The sequence below is a fragment of the Tubulanus polymorphus genome, chromosome 3 (genome assembly GCF_964204645.1).
Source record: "Tubulanus polymorphus chromosome 3, tnTubPoly1.2, whole genome shotgun sequence".
NCBI classification, from domain to species: domain Eukaryota; kingdom Metazoa; phylum Nemertea; class Palaeonemertea; order Tubulaniformes; family Tubulanidae; genus Tubulanus; species Tubulanus polymorphus.
The window spans coordinates 8,267,218-8,285,476 of record NC_134027.1 but is presented as its reverse complement, the minus strand read 5'-3'; the positions used below and the strand labels follow the sequence as shown (position 1 = coordinate 8,285,476).

The 18,259-nt window shown below is 36.7% G+C and overlaps 2 protein-coding genes across 4 annotated transcripts; both read left to right on the top strand.

The window, feature by feature from the left end:
- The first annotated feature begins 98 nt into the window (after positions 1-98).
- LOC141902024 (short transient receptor potential channel 4-associated protein-like) lies at positions 99-10,221 on the top strand. 2 transcript variants are annotated; one of them, XR_012618881.1, is made up of 24 exons: positions 99-302; positions 785-916; positions 1,900-2,001; positions 2,517-2,577; positions 2,681-2,745; positions 2,853-3,012; positions 3,101-3,211; positions 4,797-4,859; positions 4,946-5,008; positions 5,189-5,320; positions 5,726-5,859; positions 6,014-6,093; positions 6,206-6,266; positions 6,426-6,484; positions 6,570-6,625; positions 6,899-6,944; positions 7,028-7,205; positions 7,313-7,453; positions 7,567-7,681; positions 7,912-8,027; positions 8,131-8,282; positions 8,361-8,427; positions 8,568-8,870; positions 9,670-10,221. XR_012618881.1 is itself a non-coding variant. In XM_074789654.1 (23 exons), exons 1-23 carry the CDS (start codon positions 189-191, stop codon positions 8,688-8,690), a joined length of 2,331 nt encoding a protein of 776 aa, XP_074645755.1. In that variant the 5' UTR covers positions 99-188; the 3' UTR covers positions 8,691-10,221. The 2 variants fall into 2 exon arrangements, 1 of the variants encoding a protein (XP_074645755.1); XM_074789654.1 differs by having other exon boundaries at positions 8,568-10,221.
- Positions 10,222-11,273: 1,052 nt separating this feature from the next.
- LOC141901130 (ankyrin and armadillo repeat-containing protein-like) lies at positions 11,274-18,127 on the top strand. Of its 2 annotated transcripts, XM_074788228.1 has the most exons (8): positions 11,274-11,319; positions 11,495-11,599; positions 13,655-15,303; positions 15,641-15,885; positions 16,370-16,526; positions 16,690-16,840; positions 17,038-17,157; positions 17,496-18,127. In XM_074788228.1, exons 3-8 carry the CDS (start codon positions 13,725-13,727, stop codon positions 17,773-17,775), a joined length of 2,532 nt encoding a protein of 843 aa, XP_074644329.1. In that variant the 5' UTR covers positions 11,274-11,319; positions 11,495-11,599; positions 13,655-13,724; the 3' UTR covers positions 17,776-18,127. The 2 variants fall into 2 exon arrangements, with proteins under 2 accessions (XP_074644329.1, XP_074644330.1); XM_074788229.1 differs by lacking the exons at positions 11,274-11,319; positions 11,495-11,599 and having other exon boundaries at positions 13,558-15,303.
- Positions 18,128-18,259: the final 132 nt, after the last annotated feature.

Sequence of the window (18,259 nt, the reverse complement as noted above, 5' to 3'; positions counted from 1 at the left end):
TGCTATTGGACAGCTTTTACATTCCTGTCGTTCCACGTAAGAATTCGCGCTTTAGGCTCCACCTCTAGGGAAGCTCAGCTGTAATCAGTGCATTTTAGTTGATAAGATATCAGTGCTCTGTCTTGTTTAAAAAACTACATTTCTGCGCTAAATTCGTCCAGTTCGGTACACGAAAACGACAGTTAGCTATGGCTAACAACTTAGTTTATTATGGTAAAAGCCGAAAAAGAACCCATAACGTAGCATTTTCGAAGTTCATGAGCGCTCAACTAGACGGCCGAGGTTTCAAGAGACTTCACCAGGTAAAAAAGTAAAAATGGCAAAATTTACTGAGTTGGGAATGAAAACAAAACAACTAGTTTTTGACTCAATTTCTTTTGAATAATCAGAGCAGAAATATTTAGGTTCAAGCTCAGCAAAGTAAGGCACCTCTAGAAAGTAGAAATATTCAAATAAGACATGAAGAAGTTTATGGTTGGTAGGTGCCGCAGAGACCCCAGAGTAGTCTTACAACTCAAACCGAAAGCGGCTTCTCCAAGCTTGCCTACCTTCAATGTATGCGTAGTAGAAGTTTAACTTTATCTCGTGGTCATACATTTGTTTTTTGATTATTGTTTTGTACCCTCTTAAAATTAGCTTACAGTTACAAATATTTCAGTTCGTCTTGCCCAAACCTGTCCAGTCTGACTCAATCTTTGCTAATGTTTATCTAAAAATTCTTATTCATCATTGTTTCGTGTTTCAATTTTATATTAATTTTGAACCTTTTTGAAATGTTTTCCAGCTACCGATTCACATATTGGACGACTTGGATGAATCGCTCGATTTGATGGGCGTACCGAATACAATTCAGGTGCTAGATGAATACAGCGCAAAGGCATTTTATGATACGGATGAGTGTTTTGAAACATTGAAGGTGAGGGTAAAAGTCATATCCGGAAACTATTACTGAAATAAGGCCGATGAAATTTATCTAAGTAGCCCGCTGATTATTGCAATTTATGTGGCCTCATCGACTGAACAGGGTAATTTATCTTGATGAAATAACGAAGTTCTCAAGTAGTTCAGTCAATATTTCCCAATCAGTTTAGGTAGTACGTGCTGACAGGCATTCTAGATGTGACATGCGCAGACTTAAAAATATTAAAATCACAAAGGAGATTGTTTAAATCTAACAGAGCATTATTATGCTGTTATGATTACGTAAAGTGATATGATAATTCTGGACATTGATCGGTTCAGTTGGTTCCCAGAATATTCAAACTTAAATCTTAAATCTATGATTTTTTGTACTTTGGAAGCGCATGTGCGTATCTGTTGTGCTTGGCATTCATTTGTAAGAAATCAATATAATGCTTCCTCGAACTAGTCTTAACTGACAGCATGGCTTGTGATTTTCTGGCTAATATATAGGATCTCAAATTTTAGGACAAGGATCAGTGACCTCTTTCAGGTTACTTGAATCTTAACTGGGCTACTTAGATATGTCCTTCCAGCCCAGTTCCAACCTACTGATGATCGTGCTCTAACAGTAAACAGAGATATGACATTTAATGTAAACTAACTTTGATATAATGTATTTATTAGCCCTTAAAAGTGAATGATAAATTTTTCAATGGATTCTTGTTTTTGCATTGCTCATTCGAGAAAATTACCTGAAAACTGAGTACTTCAATTGAAATTATAATTCCAGCAAACCTCTTTTAAATGATGCGGATAATGGGAGTAGATTTCAGTAAAAAAAACGATTTGGCTAAAAACGGGAAATGAAGAATCAATCTTTATGTCACAATGAGATGACACTGGTAGAATCAATATTTCACCAAACATAGACCCAAGTTTTGAAGTTAATTTTGAGTTGTTTTTTTTTATCCCATAATTGAATGGTTTATCTTATAGGAGGTGAATACTCATGTGACGACTTTTGAATCGAGACAATCTGATAACGTGGAAGACATGAACAAATACGCCAAAATATTTTACGAATACGGCGGCGTAGAGGTAAAAAATATTCCCATCCTTCAGGGTTTTTAATTGTCTCGCAAAAGCCAGTTTTTCATGCCACGTGAAGCCATATATTCTTGTTTCTTAGAAAATAAATTGTGTTTAATCATTAGTGCAAGCGAGCGCTGGTGTCTTACAGGTCAAATTTGTTGGATTCATTTTTGGATTTTTTCACATCTATTGTGTCAAAATAATTGCTTGAATTAGCATTCATTCACTAAAATCTTGTGGGCATGTGTGAATGTTCATTCAGTCGATCTTATTAAGTGATCCTGGATTGTGTCACTAACGATTTACTGGTACCTAACTATGTAGTATTCAGTAGAAATCACATGCCTATATAAATCGTGTGGCGGTCCAGGACTTGATGTCTACAAGATTTAGACTGTTGAGTAGTATATACGCCATACATTATATGATATTCAATAAGCATCCTTTTATCTGGTGAAAGAATTGCTAATTAACTAGATTATGACAGAGGCTTATGTATTGCATAACTTCTTTTCTTTCAGGTATTAATACGTCTTTTAATGTCGACGTCTATATTTCCTAATGAATCTAAAAGCAGTCGAGGTAAAAAAAAACTAGCACTAGCTATGCAGATCAAAACAAATTCAAGATATTTTTACAACTTTATCATATATGTTTTCAAATGTTTTTTTAATTTTCTTTGTAGAATTGCAGTGTTATCTGAGAGTGAAAAGTCTGATTCTACAGATAATGTCCAAGATAATAACTAGGGTATGTAGGGCTATTTGAAATTGATGCAGTGAGGAAATGTCTACCATGTATTACATATTTCCTTATTCATTGAATGAAATATTACCTCGGTTCTTCCGTTAATTCAGGAAATTGGTACAAAAGTAGCCAAAGAATTGGCATGGCAAGACGATCTACTCAGTTACATGTTTTCGTTACTCGCTTATAAAAAGACATATATAACGGCTTGTGATCTTATCGAAGACTTGCTTCAATCCAGGCGACAAGTATTCAATCTGTCTGGAATCAGTAAGTGATGACCGGTTAATGGGTTTTCTGTCATTTCATCTAGGTATGTAAGCAGTACTGATATTCAATGATATTTCTTTTCCTACAGAAAATATGCGGGCTCTTGTACCATTTTTCGACGATGAAAAACTGGCAAATTTTTGTCGAATTCTGGCAATCTGTATATCGGATCTTGATTTATACGAAAACAAGTCATCACGTAAGTGTCGCAGTCCCTATGACTCTTTGATTCCTTAAAAATTACTACTAAATGGAAAATGCTTAAATGGGGGCTTGAAACCCTTTTGATTTACCTACCGAGTTTAGGTAGTCTTAAGGATCAAAATTCACTTACAAAACCACTGAATTAATAGTTTACCGAGATAAACCGTACCGATTTAGTAGTCTACGATAATTGGGATATGAAAGAGATGCTTCCTCAAAATTTTGAAATTTTCTCCTTTAAAACTGTCTAAAACTATCCAGGAATGACTGATCTGTAGGGACCATGAATGTTATGAATTGTGTAATAAGAGCTGTGAGGAAAACGCAGGGGTCCAGAATACAGTTAGATATGTGGGCTGTTAGCCTTCCTTTAGTCTTATCTCTTCGGACATGTGGTCTGTTGGATAAGACTCGGGGAGGTAGGAATGACTGCAGAACAGAGTGCTCTTTCATAACCATAACTGAGCAATTCACAAAAATCGACTTTTCTTGAATCATTTGGCATAGCTTAAAACATATGTTTGGATACATGAGATAACAACGAACAAGGGTCAATCATCTCTAACTAAACATCTATTTTAATGCATGTGTGTGCATTCAGTTGATCTTGTCGAGTGATCCTGATTGTTTCATATACTGAATTCTGATGCCTAGAATCGGGCAACATTATGCGATAGTATTCAGTATAAAACACATGCTAAATAAAACTTGTGGCGGTCCAGGACTTGATGTTTACAAGATGAGACGGTTAAGTAGTATGTACGCCATACATTTCACTCAGGACATTTTCCTAAAAAGCTTGGAGTTAATTTAACGAGAAAATTATTATGTGTATAGAACCCAAAATAGCGAATTACCGGTATGAGTCGGGGAACTAATGTTTTACCGAGATAAACAATGCCAGCAGACACTTCCTTGAAATTTGAAATTTTCTCCTTTAAAACTCCTTGAAGACTCCAGGAATGACTGATCTGTAGGTACCCAGAATGTTATGAATTGTGCAATAAGAGCTGTGATGAAAACGTAGGGGTCCAGAATACAGCTAGATATGTGGGCTGTTAGCTTTCCTGTTAGTCTTGTCTCTGCTGACATGTGGTCGGTTAGACAAGGCTCAGGGAGGTAGGAATGACTGCAGAACTGAGTGCTCTTTCATAACCATAACCGAGCAATTCACAAAATCGACTTTTCTTGAATCATTTGGCATAGCTTAAAACATATGTTGGATACATGAAATAAGGGTGTCAATCATCTCTAACTAAACATCTATTATGCATGCTGTACATTCAGTTGATCTTGTCTAGTGATCCTGATTGTTTCATATACTGAATTCTGAATGCACTAGTATTCAGTATAAAACACATGCTAAATAAAACTTGTGGTGGTCCAGGACTTGATGTCTACAAGATGAGACAGTTAAGTAGTATATACGCCATACATTCTTTTACACAGAACTGTATTCCTAAAAGGCTTGGGGTTGAATGATCGAGAAAATTATCATGTGTATAGAACCCAACATAGTCAATTATGAGTTGGGGAGACTTGATTAACATTGATCATGAATCTATTGATTTATATTTCAGTATTTGCTCAGAACAAACAGAAACGAAGTAAAGGTTTTGTTAATGTACGAGACGTTAACCAAGGTAATAATAGAACTTTGTGTAAAAGTCATAAGAATAATAGTGTATTTCCTCGCTTCGATTTCATGTGTAATTTTTTATCGTTGTAGATCTGCTGTTAGGTATTCCTGACCTCGTTACGAGACTAGTCAATATTGCTGTTGCAAAACCACGTAAGTCTATATTACTAGTTATTACAAGGCAATTATGTCGATTAGATGAAATGCTGAAATGCTTGTTAAAAATGATCAGTGAATGGTATAATTATGATGCTATAGTTTGGAGATGTTGCCTGTTGTAACATATTGTACATCCATATTTATATATTGTATATCAATATGTTTTACTTGTAGTGTTTTTTGATACTCCGAGACATCATGGAGTTGGTAATGAACTAGATAGTTGGATGGAATGGATTGATCGGTCTCTTAGCGATCCAGATGCTGAACGGCCAGAAACTGATGATTTCGAGGATTTTGTTGGTGGTAAGGGTTTTTACATTTTTCATTTATATGCGGATATGATATGAATGAATCCAAATCTCTCATTATCTTTAAATGCAAGCTGCTTTTTATCCGCAAAAAAACAGAAAAGTATGACAAATCTTAAAATCATCTCTTGGTGACTTTTCTGTGTTGGAGGGAGGTGCATCTTCTGGTAAATTGTTACTAAAGACATCCATGTTTTTGTATTGTTGGTCTGGCAAATTTCGAAATTATTTTCTTTGATATTGCTGCATCCTGATCACTTTCAAAGAAACTCAACATTTGTTGAGGATCAACAGAAAAAACTTCATGATTTGCACTTTCGCATTTTGGAACTTGAACCTGAAATCAGCTGGGAATAGTTCATACACGGTTGATATAACAAGGCGTTGCGTTTTATTGTAGGTATATCAGAACCATCTGCTGTCGATAGTCCATTTATACAACAGCCTGGTATCAAAATCAGCATGCAGTTAGTTCAGCGCGTCGAAGTTATATATGTTATAGGCTTGTTTTTAGTAGGAAAACATAGGAAAAAGGTAACAGCCGTATTGAGATTTTTCCTTTCATGCCTCTAGATTTATTAACGTTCAATTGAATCAGTCTACATGTGTATCTGAATTTTTTTGACTAGTATCTTATGATAAAATAAATAGTTAAGTCATTAATTTAGATCTGTTTTGTTTATTCCAGATTCAACGCAAGGTCGCCGATTTGAAACTTATTCCTGGTTTGAATGATTTATTTGACCATTTTATCTGGAAGTGCCAAAGGTAAAGATTTATGATTTTTTGGACAGGATATTAATCATTGATTACATTTGAGCATTTATCCCCTGAAATGCCGATAGATTGTTAGCTATGTTAGTTTTATTTGTGTTATTAGTCACAGAACTAGCAGCAGATTACGATTAAGAGGACACAACACCAGCTGTGAATGTAGCCCTGTAAGTTAATCATGAATTTTTTGCCACAAAAGTCGACCTCAAATTTGAAGTTTTTGTTGTTATACTCATATAGAAATCAGTTACCGGGTAAATCAGCTTTGTTTGATAGATGTGTTCGTGTTTGATAAATGAATGATATTATTTTGCGTTGATTTATAGGAAGTAGCTTTGAAGATTCAATTTTTGAGACTAGTCCATGCATTCTGTGACCATTCGGAGTAAGTGACTTTAATTTTTCGAGCATACACATTCATGTGATATTGTTCAATGTTCAATAAAGGTAGATATTCGATTTTCTTTTAGATACAAACATTTACTGCTGACACAGAGGGAATTGACAGAAATCAAGAAAATAAATGGTAAGGGCCATAAGAAATTTAGAATTTCAGAACAGAAGTTATTATCAGCAAGGATGAAATCGCAGGGGTCCAGAATACAGCTAGATATGTGGGCTGTTAGCCTTCCTGTTAGTTTTCTCTCTACTGACATGTGGTCGGTTAGATAAGACTTGGGAAGGTAGGAATGACTGCAGAACTGAGCACATCGAAAGTGGGATCAATTCAATTTAGACGGAGTCTCAAGCTCTTAACTACCGGTACTTGGTTAAATCATTTATCGCGTATATCTTTCAGAGAAGGCTGGTCCTCTCAAAGTAGATAATTTGGACAACATCCCAAGGTATGTGAATAAACAATGATATTATACTTGTAACGCCTTCACATACGCGTTCACATTGCTAGATTAATATATCTGATTTACAGTAAAGAAATGATGTGCAAAGGAAAGAAAGGATTGCTGAGTAAAATAGTGGATGTGATGAAAAAGGAGCCGACGGCTTCGACGTTTCGATTCTGGTTAGCGCGAGCTGTAGAGAGTTATCTACGGGGAACTACATCTTACTGTGATCAAGTATTCTTACTACGACGAGGTCTTTTACAGGTTTGTTTCTTTGGTGATTTGAACAAAAATGGATCTTTTCACAGCATATATGAATGGTCGAGTTTTACCATATCGTTAAGTTACTGATGTAAACTTGGTCATTGCAGCATGTTGCGGGCAACATTGTTGAAAATGATATCAGACCGAAAGAAATACTTCAGAGCAGTTTTGATCTGTTAGGTGAACTAATCAAGTTCAACATAGAAGCATTTAAGAAGTTCGACCGATTACTGGACACTGATGCGAAGGTAAGTGTGCAGCGTGATGCATTGCAAGAAAGGACACGCTTAACATGGAAATTAGCTCTATGTGTCTTCGAGTAATAAAATTGAATCAACGAACCAGTATATATTATTTGCAGTTCAACAAATTTGTGAATACCATCAACGCTAATCTGGTCGACTCGAACATGTTCATCAGGAGTCTGATGTTGTCATATGAACACTTTACGAACAAAAATTCACAATTAGCTGTTGGTAAGACCACAATTATAGTCTCGTCAATTATGATGTTTTCTCATATGCTTCCATGTGGAAGTTCAAGCAAAATGGATTACAGCTGTTTTGAGAATGGCTATCAATATCTATCAGTACCAGTACTCGCAAGTGTAGTTTAGTTTGAGAATTTAATTTTAATTTGGACCTGGTTCATAATTCATCACAGTTTTTTTGAAATGTTAATCATGGTAAGAATGTTCTATTCATAGAATACAGCAAAGTGCATGAAGAAAATCGACTTCTACAGTACATAGGAAACTTCACTCGGCAGTTGGATTATCTTCATAAACTAATCAACATTGTTAATGTCGAGGCAATCACGCAGGTATAGATGCAGCTGACAAAAGAACTTAGGGTTAACTTAGAATTTCGGCATTGATGGTAGAAAAATAATCAATTGCCGGATTAATGAATGATTTTATTTATAGGAGAACGTAAGCTGTTTGAATACGACGTTAGTGTTTCTGATGTTTGCGAATCAAAGAGACGATTTACCCGCTTACCTCACCGGTCTGCGAGACGAACTTATCAGTAATCCAAAAGACAAGAAAGGAAGTTTCACTGTGATGAAGAATTTCAGGTTAGTGTTGTACTCTGTTTGATAAAAAGTTAGGCCTATGTGGCGTTTAATCATGTTATCTATACATTTATTTTCTAGAGATCTGTTGTTGTTCTGGCAAGACCATTACTTACATAAAGACAAAGACTGTAGCGCTTTAGAACGGGTAAGTTTTGGTAACGTTAAGAAATTTCCCGCTAAACCCGCATAGTTTACCTAGTAATATTTCTTTATGAAGTGAGGTAGAGCTTACTAAACTGTTTTGTTTCGCTATAATAAACTTGTGATTTTGTTCTTTTATTATAGAGCTCACGGATCAGTTTCGATTATTGGAAACAAACGGTGGCGTCATTACTTAGCGAGGATCGTCACAACGGAAGTGCAATCTTACATTACTTACCCGAATCAATGATTAGGATGGTTACATAGATCATTTACATTCATTCGAAACATTCTCAAGGATTTGACTACAGTTGTTTGATGACGGGCGTCGTCAACATATCCAACGAATATGAAACTTAGAATAATGTGCCGTTTATCGGTTTAGTTCGCGCCAGTAAGAAGTTTTAACGTGAATGCGACCGGCGGTCTTCGATTTTACACAATAAGGTGCTTAAACAGCTGGGAAAATGGAAATATCGACAGTTCATCTCTCAACTTGAAATTGACGATGTTTCAATTTTCGATACATGTGATACGATGTACTTTGAGTCATTTGTGTTTCTGTTTCATGTGTGGGTCCACCTATTCGATGCTTACGAATGCTGAACTATTGATGACTTGAAGAAAAAAAACAGTTTTTTTATTTATTATTATTTAATCGTGTTTTTAACGCCGTTTTTTTTTTTACCTCGAAAGCAAGTAGGAATACTAACAATGAATGACTGACTCGAGTGGGTTTAATGAGAAGAATATGAAAAATGGATTTTATTTCTCTGTCTAAATCTGTTTCGAATGACAATGGTAGTGAATTACTGGAACTATGACCCCTGTTATGATTTATATTCATGCTGACGATAAATTAATAAAAACCCCTTCCCTAACACTTCTGATAGCATAATTAGTTTGTACATGAACGGTGAAATTGTTTAGTTGTTTTAATCAAACGAAATTTCTTCTCACTAAAATAGCGATTGGAGGGGCGTTTTAGCCTGACCAAAAACGTCGGACCGGGCCTGATCCAAATTTTAGCGTGGGTCAAATGATTGCATGTGTTGTGTAGACTCACTTCGCTTTGTCATGGCATTGCTTCGAGTGAGTGGTTTGCATGTGAACTCGCGCTCAAAATAAGCCACAGGCCCTGGGTCTGATTCGGGCCAAATCGTTCCCGCGTGATCGCGGCTTGTACGTGTTGGACAAAATTCGTCCGACTTAGAGAACTAATTTTGTTCGTAATTTGTTTTTTAAGGAATGGTTGATAAAATCATTGATGTTCATTCCGTCAATGAGTGACGATCATTCATTCCAAAACCACCTCATAGCGATCAACTCGTTGTTTCGTCACTGAAAAGATTTTAATCGTTTACGTTTTTAAGTAGTTTTTATATCGCACACGAATCGACTATCAAGGTTAACTTACATTGATCGTTCGCTAGATCGCGGATCGTATTGTTTTTCGTATTAGATTGAATTTATTCTCGACATTGATGATGGATTTTATAAGAAAATAAGGGTTTCGCGTATTTAAAACTATATTGATATCAATAATAGAGTAATTAGGACTAGCAGCAGATTAGTGACTATCATAGACCTACAGCTGGACATAAGCTAAGGTTTTGAGTAGTTATTACGAGTAGATGTTCATTTTTTTTTCAATAAATGTTTATTGTAAAATGGATTATGATATCATATTGTTTAGCTGCGTTGTATAAATTCTATAATTTTATTGACCGACAAAATTGGTATAATTAATGAAATATATCAATCATTCTATTATTACAGTGTTTTTACCTTGGTGACGTGTCGATGTTTGTATATTTAGATTTGTTACAATAAATTAAATGTACGTAAAAAGCCTATTTGTTTTTGGTGATATAACGGGAAGGATTGCCATCAAAAGAACTTCGTTGCTTTCTACTTGACCATTTCGTCAGAAGAGCTCCACTTTACGAGGCATCTTTATGATTTAGAACTGTGGCCAGTTGGTAATTTCACCAAAATGGATATGATACAGGAAATGATATTCTACGTCATGTTAGTCGTCAAGCACAAGCGGCTATCTAAAAAATTGATGTAAACAGCTGGTAGACCGCTTTATCTGACGGCCGATACTGAGCATGTATAGGTAACTAATCAATACGCGTGGTGTCGTATGGTCAGCAGTGTGAAAGCGAATCTTGGAACCGATACTGCTGCTCATACGTACAGCCATGGACGTATAAACGGTCCCTGATACAACGAAGCCGAGAACGATGATTACTGCTAACATATTTTTCCCCACACAATGACGTCCAGAGGTTCCATTGTATATATTCATGCTTTTCCATGTTTTCCTATTCTCATAGTATGGCTGTCTGAACTAAATTCGAATTTTCAAGACTCGTTGACAATGAGTGTACATATTTTCAAGGAGAGAATTGAATTTGGAGCCAGTTTTAATTTCACGATTAAGGTTAACTTTCTTATTTTGGAGGAGCAACTAAAAACTTATTCTATACTATGCCCCATTTCACTTGTTTTCCGGATATAAATATACGTGTTGAATGAAATGTCTCAGTAAAGGTCCCATTGAAAAAAATCCAAAGCTTTCCTTCAATATGTATATTTGAAGCGTCAGTTTGTCAAATTGGCCCGACAAGTGGAATAAGATATTCCGATATTTATTTTGAAACTAAACCTTGCCCTGAATATAAGGGAAACAATTGACTTTTTCCTATAAAACGAGTCAGAATAAATGGGTGTCAAGGAAATCGACTTAGAGACAACTAGTTAATGCTTATAAGCTGGGCAATAAATGCGACTATGCCAGTACTGGTTCTTATGTCATGCTGTACTGACTACGTATACTTGACAGACTGTGTGTGGCGTTAGTAACTTCTTCAAAACACTGAGAAACTAGGTAAGAATTTCTTACGGAATACACTTTTTTGATATATCAATGGTATATCAATAAATACGCGTAAAATATCCATATCACGCCGAAAACAATTTGGAAATTTGTTCGTTTATCATTTTCAGAAAAAAGGTAAACTTAAGTCGCATAATGTGAAGTTTATGTTTGAATGTTATTGCAGGGGTCACGGTGGGTGTATGTAGACATTTTAATCAAATTCATAAATCGACGCTACCGTGCGAATATTTACTCAGTCCGACAGCGGTGATGCTAAAATATTAACAAGGTAAATATGTAATTGGTGGATTTTATGGAGTATAGCTCACTGTGATGAGAAGCGACAATATTCCATGCGTCGCGTGTGTATTACATGTTCGTGATTACCTCCAGTTTAGTGGAAATATTGAAGTTGTGGTGTAGACAACTATTTCATCAAAATATCGTGTCGAAAGGAATAATTTTCACGGAAGCTATATATTGATATCTGGATTAACGACTTACCTATTTCAAAATGTTCAAAAAAGTGTAGGTTCTATCATATAAACATCTAGTAAAAAATGCATGATTTTTTATAACCAATTTCTCGATAGTTGGTGCGATCTTTCGGAAAAGTACAATGAATTCCCCTGTACTTTGTATTTGTTAATTGGTTGCTTATTTAAATATCAACAAGAGCTGGTCCGTGAAATTAGCAATGGTTTAAATGAATTGACGTGGCAGTCCATGGATTGCTTGATCTCTTAAGGCTTTTTGTTCAATCAAAATTCTAAGTGTATGGATTGGAATATTTTCCAACGATTAACGGACGTATTGCTTGAGTAATTATTGTACATCCCGATCGTATTCAGAATACGGCTATAGCACATTCATATTTCTCTCGTGATTTTTCAGAAAAAGAAAATATATTTATATCCCGGGTTGCTGTCACCAATGCGTTTTTTTTTGCAATGTAAATTTGTTATATTATGAAGATTTTCACTGAAAATTAAAATCAACAATCATTCACTGAAAAAAAGAACGAATGATTATTCTTCCTCGCACAAATGAAATTTCTCCTAATAAGAATTGGTCCCTTTATCTCCAGAATACATTTGGAAAACAGAAAAAAAGATAACATGATCTGAAATCAGCTTTACAAACGCAATTACTTTAACATGGCGCGGGATTGGTTGGAATCAAGCAATCCCTAATCGATGCATCGCTTAGAATTCGATTTTTCGATTTAATAGATCCATAAACGAAGCAATAAATCAACTTTCTGTCAATAGCTGTTATTGATAGACGACGAGATTTATTCATAAAGTATCCGCGCGCATGATATATTTTCTTCCATTACACGGCATCCGCCTGCGCTAATGCAACGCGACTTTTCTCTGAAATACAATCTGCGATATAAAAGCTATGTTTATTATTCGATAAAGTAGCTACGGTTTCGGTCTGCGGTCATAAAACCCACTACTTTAGTTTCAATAATAAACAGGTCTTTAAAGCAGGGATTGGATTTTTCTCGCAAGTATGAGCGGGTACGTAGATTCTGTCAGTTATGATGTACGTAATTTGTTTCAGTTATCTTTCCCGATATATAGGATATTAAGGAAATAATCCGAATCCGAAGATGGCTGCATTGCTCGGGTAAAATAGTCTTGTTCACCCATAAACGTAACCGCAACAGCAATTTTTTCTTTGATTTAAGATAATTTGTCACTAAAAACCTTAAATGGTTTCACCTCACTGCTCTAAAACATGCAATGACGTACGTCTTATTTATATGATTGTGATGAATCTTTTTTGATTATGTCGCGACTGCAAAATTTCCCATGGGTATAATAGTCTATAGCATCATACGACATTGTTTGTTTTATGAGCCTGTTGATAAATCAAACGTGACAGTTTTCATCTTGTTTCATGTTTCGACTTATCGCAGACACGGTTGTATGCGATGTTTTTACTGCAGGTTTGTTATCTAATAAAATTGCACCTTGTGTTGACATAGTTTTTTTTCGGTTGATCGGTACGTTTTCCAAGTGAAGTCTAAACGAATATGCGCACTGAAAATTAACGTAATCTATTGCAGAATACACCTTTTTTTCTTTTCGATTCACAAATTTTAACATTGACACCTCACGAACGGTTTTACAATATCACTATTTGTCTCAAAAAATCTTCTTTTGCAATCCTTATGCATTCTGATACATGTGATAAGAAATAAGTAAGAGAAAAAAATATTGCCTAAGATTGCCGTAATCGTATGAAGTGATTGAGTTGATTACGGCAAGTTCTGGTTACGCGAGTTCTGGTATTGTATCCGCAAACTAAATTAGTATTTGACGTTCGTTTTCAGGGTTGCAAAATCAATCATTGTCCAAAGGGTTCAGAAGACATTCCAGACCGATGACCCTGAACTTTTGACCATGAACGAATTGGACGAAAACGGCTGGGCGCATATTCATCACGCCGCATTTCGTGGGTTCATCAAATCTATCGAAAGGTTCGCGGTGGCGTCCGAGGAACAACTGGAATTGGAGACCGGAGATGATCTTAAATCGACGCCGATTCTACTGGCCATCATGTCCGGAAACATCGACACCATCAAGTGTCTTGTCGGTCTCGGCGCCAAGGTAAACACCGTCAACTCCCAAAATCACGGCATCGTCGAACTCAGCGCGTTGAAAGAATGTCTACCAGTGCTGGAGTATTTCATTCGATTGAATCACGAAAAGTTATCCGTTTGGAAGAAATTGATTGCTTTCTTCACATCAGACTCCGACGAAGAGTCTGAATGTGCGGGCAGGTGCGTTAATGCTCTGACGCAGGTGGACAGTAGCGGGACGATAAATCCATACTGGGAAGCCGCTTACAATAATGGTATTCTACCGGCCATTACCAGGATCCTCAAAAGCTCCATCGGTAATGATACCAAAGTGCAAGCAATGCTTGTTTTGGATAACCTACTAAGCAAAGAGGAAGTACAAAAACAGTTTTGTTCGTCGGGTGGTATGCAAGCTTTGGTCAAACAAATAAAAGAACCGAATGCGCATTTGGTGGAATTGACTGCTAAAGCCATGAGACTCCTCGGTTTGGTGGAATCACATGCAAATCTCGCAGCACAGAACGGGGCAATACCTGCCCTGGTAAAAGTGATCCACACTTTCAAAGAGCCCGAGGTTTTGATCGAGGCGATAGATGCTCTTGGTAATATCGTTGATGGCAAAGAGGTTCATCAGGGCACGGCCGGTAACACAAGTGGCTGTATTACCGGACTTGTCGGATTATTTGAAGATAACGTTAATAGGGACTTGTTGAATTCGGTCACGGTGACAATTCGAAAACTAGCTGAGAATCATTCCAGAAATCAGCTGGCGTTCGTAGAAGAGGGACTGGCTCCTCATGTGATAATGCTCACCCGAGTGAAAAATCGGGATTTACAACTGAGATCTGTCGAAGCTATTCACGTGATTGTCATGGGTAATACGGACACGCAGAGGTTGTTTCTTGAAAGTGGTGCCGTTATGCCTCTGATGCAGTTGCTCAAGAAAAGTCGCCAGGCGAATCTCCGAGAAAAGACCGCATCGGCTGTCTGGGCGTTGGCCGGCTGTGACCCTGAAGAGCAACGAAACATGGCCGATATGATGGGTGTACAATTACTTATAGAATTTTTAGGCTCGATGTCAGAGGAACTTCATATGATTGGTTCGGAAGGTTTAGGCGTGTTAGCAAACGGACCGGATAGCAGACAGACAGCTATCGCCAACGCAAATGGTGTCCATCCTCTCGTCCTTCTGTTGCGTTCGGATAAAGAACACATTGTCCTGAGCGTCATCAGAACTTTGCGTCATCTGTGCGTCGGGGTCGGATACGTACCGAACTTTAAAAACCAAACGACCGTCAGTCATTCGAGGGGAATTAAATTCTTAGTGGCGTTGATGGTCCATTCGCGAAATGAACTGATACAAGTGGAGGCAGCTTTAACTCTGGGATATGTAGCATTAGGTGAGTGATATTATAGCTCACATCATTAAAACAGTCCAGTTGTTGGCCACGTTGTCAAAACTGACTAATGGCAGTTGTTGTAATACGGTTAAGTGACTTGTCACCATGGTTTCATGCAGCATTCAGTAGGCATGTGACCGTAAAATTGTCATCAGTAATATGATATTTTCATGGTGATGAAATATTTATCTTTCTATATATAGAGTGAACGGTTATTCTCAAAATCTTCTGAAAATCATGATTCTTAATTTATACATATTGAATATGGATTTTGAAATATGGTGTTCATGCTATTGAATACGTTAATAATGTCCAGCACCTTTGATTAATTCTATAGGAAATCCCGATAATTTAGAGGAAATTCAGAAAACTTTGGACTTCAGTTATGTACGAATTTTGAAGATGATGTACTGCCGCGATGCGACGGTACGACTGTTGGCGGGAGGAGCATTAGCGGCGTTCGCGTACAACAATATTGGACAACAGAAAGAAATAACCGAGCAAGGAGGAGTCAGATACAATTGCTTCATTCCATTTCTTGAATCTTCTGATGAATTCTTCCAATGTTATGGCGCATTCCAGGTAATAAATAACCTTTTGAATGCGCGCCACATTCACTCAATCGGTCACTTTACTGAGATGCATGCATTTCGGCATTATCCAATTTTCTAACTGATTAAGAGAGATTTCGAAGCATAGAAAAAATACATTTACAGATTCCGATTCAAAAAAACCATAGAAAAGGTAGAAAAAGTAAAAAAATAACAAATATTTACATATATAAACATTAGGCCTTTTTAATTACTTGGAGTACGGAATTTCCTTTTTCTTAATTGAAAAATTGTGATGAAAACACGAAGGAGGACATAAAAAGAAATCTTATTTTATTGGATGATTTTTTTCAGAATTCTGGCTGGCGCATCCATACTCTTAGTAATTATAAAAGCCTTAGAAAAAAAACTGCCTGATGCATCCACTGAACATAATCGCGGCTTTATATTTTCTAAATTAGAAAATGCCTATCACAAAATGCTAACATAATTTTCGTTCTCAACAAATTTGACAGGTGGTCATATTAGCTCGAATCATACCGGACGAAGAACAGGCAATCTCATCTGCTCAAGGCATTAAAACGCTCGTCGATATTCTCACCAATTCTCAAAATAATGAAATACTAGCTCTTGCGGCCGATTGTATAGCCAGACTAGCACACACTAGAGCAGGTATGAATTCGAATTTACAAACATCTGTAATGTCTGTATTTAAGTGTTGGGAGAAATGATGCATTATTTGCCTTATACCTGGATTATGAAATTGGTTAAAAATCGATCTTCGTTATATGTACTTCATGGAGGTGTTCAATTGCGTATGAATTTTATTTCAAAGGTGTGCCTTCGGCGATCGTTTCTATAGACACTGTGCGAATACTATGTAGTTTATGTTCTGAAACAGAATCCGACCAAGTCCGAGGAAATTGTGCCATAGCTCTTGGGTATTTGTCTTACGAACACATTGCGGAAAGGCAACTTCTTTCGAGGTACATATTCTTTTTTTTCTCGGGTCAGTTGTATCGTACCTGCAGGTATATATTTGTTATAGCATCATGGTTTCATCATCATCAGTTACATCAGCAAGTGCTGCGCCAAGATGTTGTGTACTTTATTTCTCCACTGTTCACGATCTGTAGCATCATGGTTTACGAAAATAAAATTATTAAAGTCATTATAATTGCAGATGTAGATTGGATCCGTATCTTATGAAAGTCTTGAAGATTTTCGCCAGTAAAAGAAAACTCGCAACAGCGTTCGTAGAAGGATGGAAGCATTACAAGAAAGTTGGGCTACCACCTATCGGGTATCTTGAAATTATTTTTTTCCAAACTTTCGTCGTCTAGTTTTGTAATTTTCGCTCGTACAATCAAAAAGCCGTTATAACGCCATCGTTTAATGACACTGCTTACCGGTTTACTTAACGCCAACATTTTTTCGAGAACAAATTTGGCCAATCTAACTCAAATTCAATGAAAATACCATTATTTATAACGCCAATTTCGGTATAATGCCATTTTTTCATTGGTCCAAACGTGGCATTAAAAAGGACTTTTCCTCTGTAAGACCTTTTCGCATTTTACCCAACAAATTTGTATTTATAGGTGACACGAGTTCTACGTATGAAATTACTTCGTTTTTCAGGGAAGGTCGTCCTACATTGACTGCTCGTAAAAGTATTCAATATGTGAAAGAGACAGGTCGTCCACTGACTATAATGAGTTTGGCCGAGGGTACGCTACGTCGATCGCCAACGGACCTAATGCATTCAGGCGGTCAGGATGAGCAACGACATCAGCAGCAACAGCAGGCGGGGATTCCTAGTCGTATGTCGCAAACTTCACCGATGACATCTCATAGCCAGAGTACGACCCTTCAGAGGAGCCACAGATCGAGACCTACCTCCATATCGCAAGAACTGTAAATAAGTATTATTTTGCTAACCTCTGATTGGAGTCAATTTCGAATACGATATTCTTCCCCCTAATTGCCTCCGAGGATGACTATGTTTGAGGAATCTGACGAGAAATTGGATACGTGAACTACGTGATTTTGAATGAAAACGAATGGATACATAAACTTGGGATTAATTAGGAGTGTATGTAACAATAGTGGAGTTCCCACAACTATAAACAAGATTTCTGTGTAACATTCTGAATTGATTCTGATGTCATTATATCCTTGCCACCGCTATTTTTATGCTTGCTGTGATATCTGCCATAGGTCTTGAAAAATACTTGAAAAAAATACATAGGTACTTTAAGTATCACAATTTTATTGTATTTCACTCTATACATGCTATGTACACACAATTTACAATAAGACTTAATGATCTTGTTTATAGGTCCATGTGTATTAAGGCTAAACAAAAATGATACCTTGTTTCTCCGCAGCGGCCGGGTCATTTT

Coding starts and splice junctions, on each gene's coding strand:
- LOC141902024 (XM_074789654.1), top strand. CDS start 189: ATGGCTAACAACTTAGTTTATTATGGTAAAAGCCGAAAAAGAACCCAT. Junction 5,321..5,725: donor TTTCGAGGATTTTGTTGGTG/GTAAGGGTTTTT, acceptor GTTTTATTGTAG/GTATATCAGAACCATCTGCT. Junction 6,485..6,569: donor GCATTCTGTGACCATTCGGA/GTAAGTGACTTT, acceptor ATTTTCTTTTAG/ATACAAACATTTACTGCTGA.
- LOC141901130 (XM_074788228.1), top strand. CDS start 13,725: ATGAACGAATTGGACGAAAACGGCTGGGCGCATATTCATCACGCCGCA. Junction 15,886..16,369: donor AATGTTATGGCGCATTCCAG/GTAATAAATAAC, acceptor CAAATTTGACAG/GTGGTCATATTAGCTCGAAT. Junction 16,527..16,689: donor ACTAGCACACACTAGAGCAG/GTATGAATTCGA, acceptor TTTATTTCAAAG/GTGTGCCTTCGGCGATCGTT.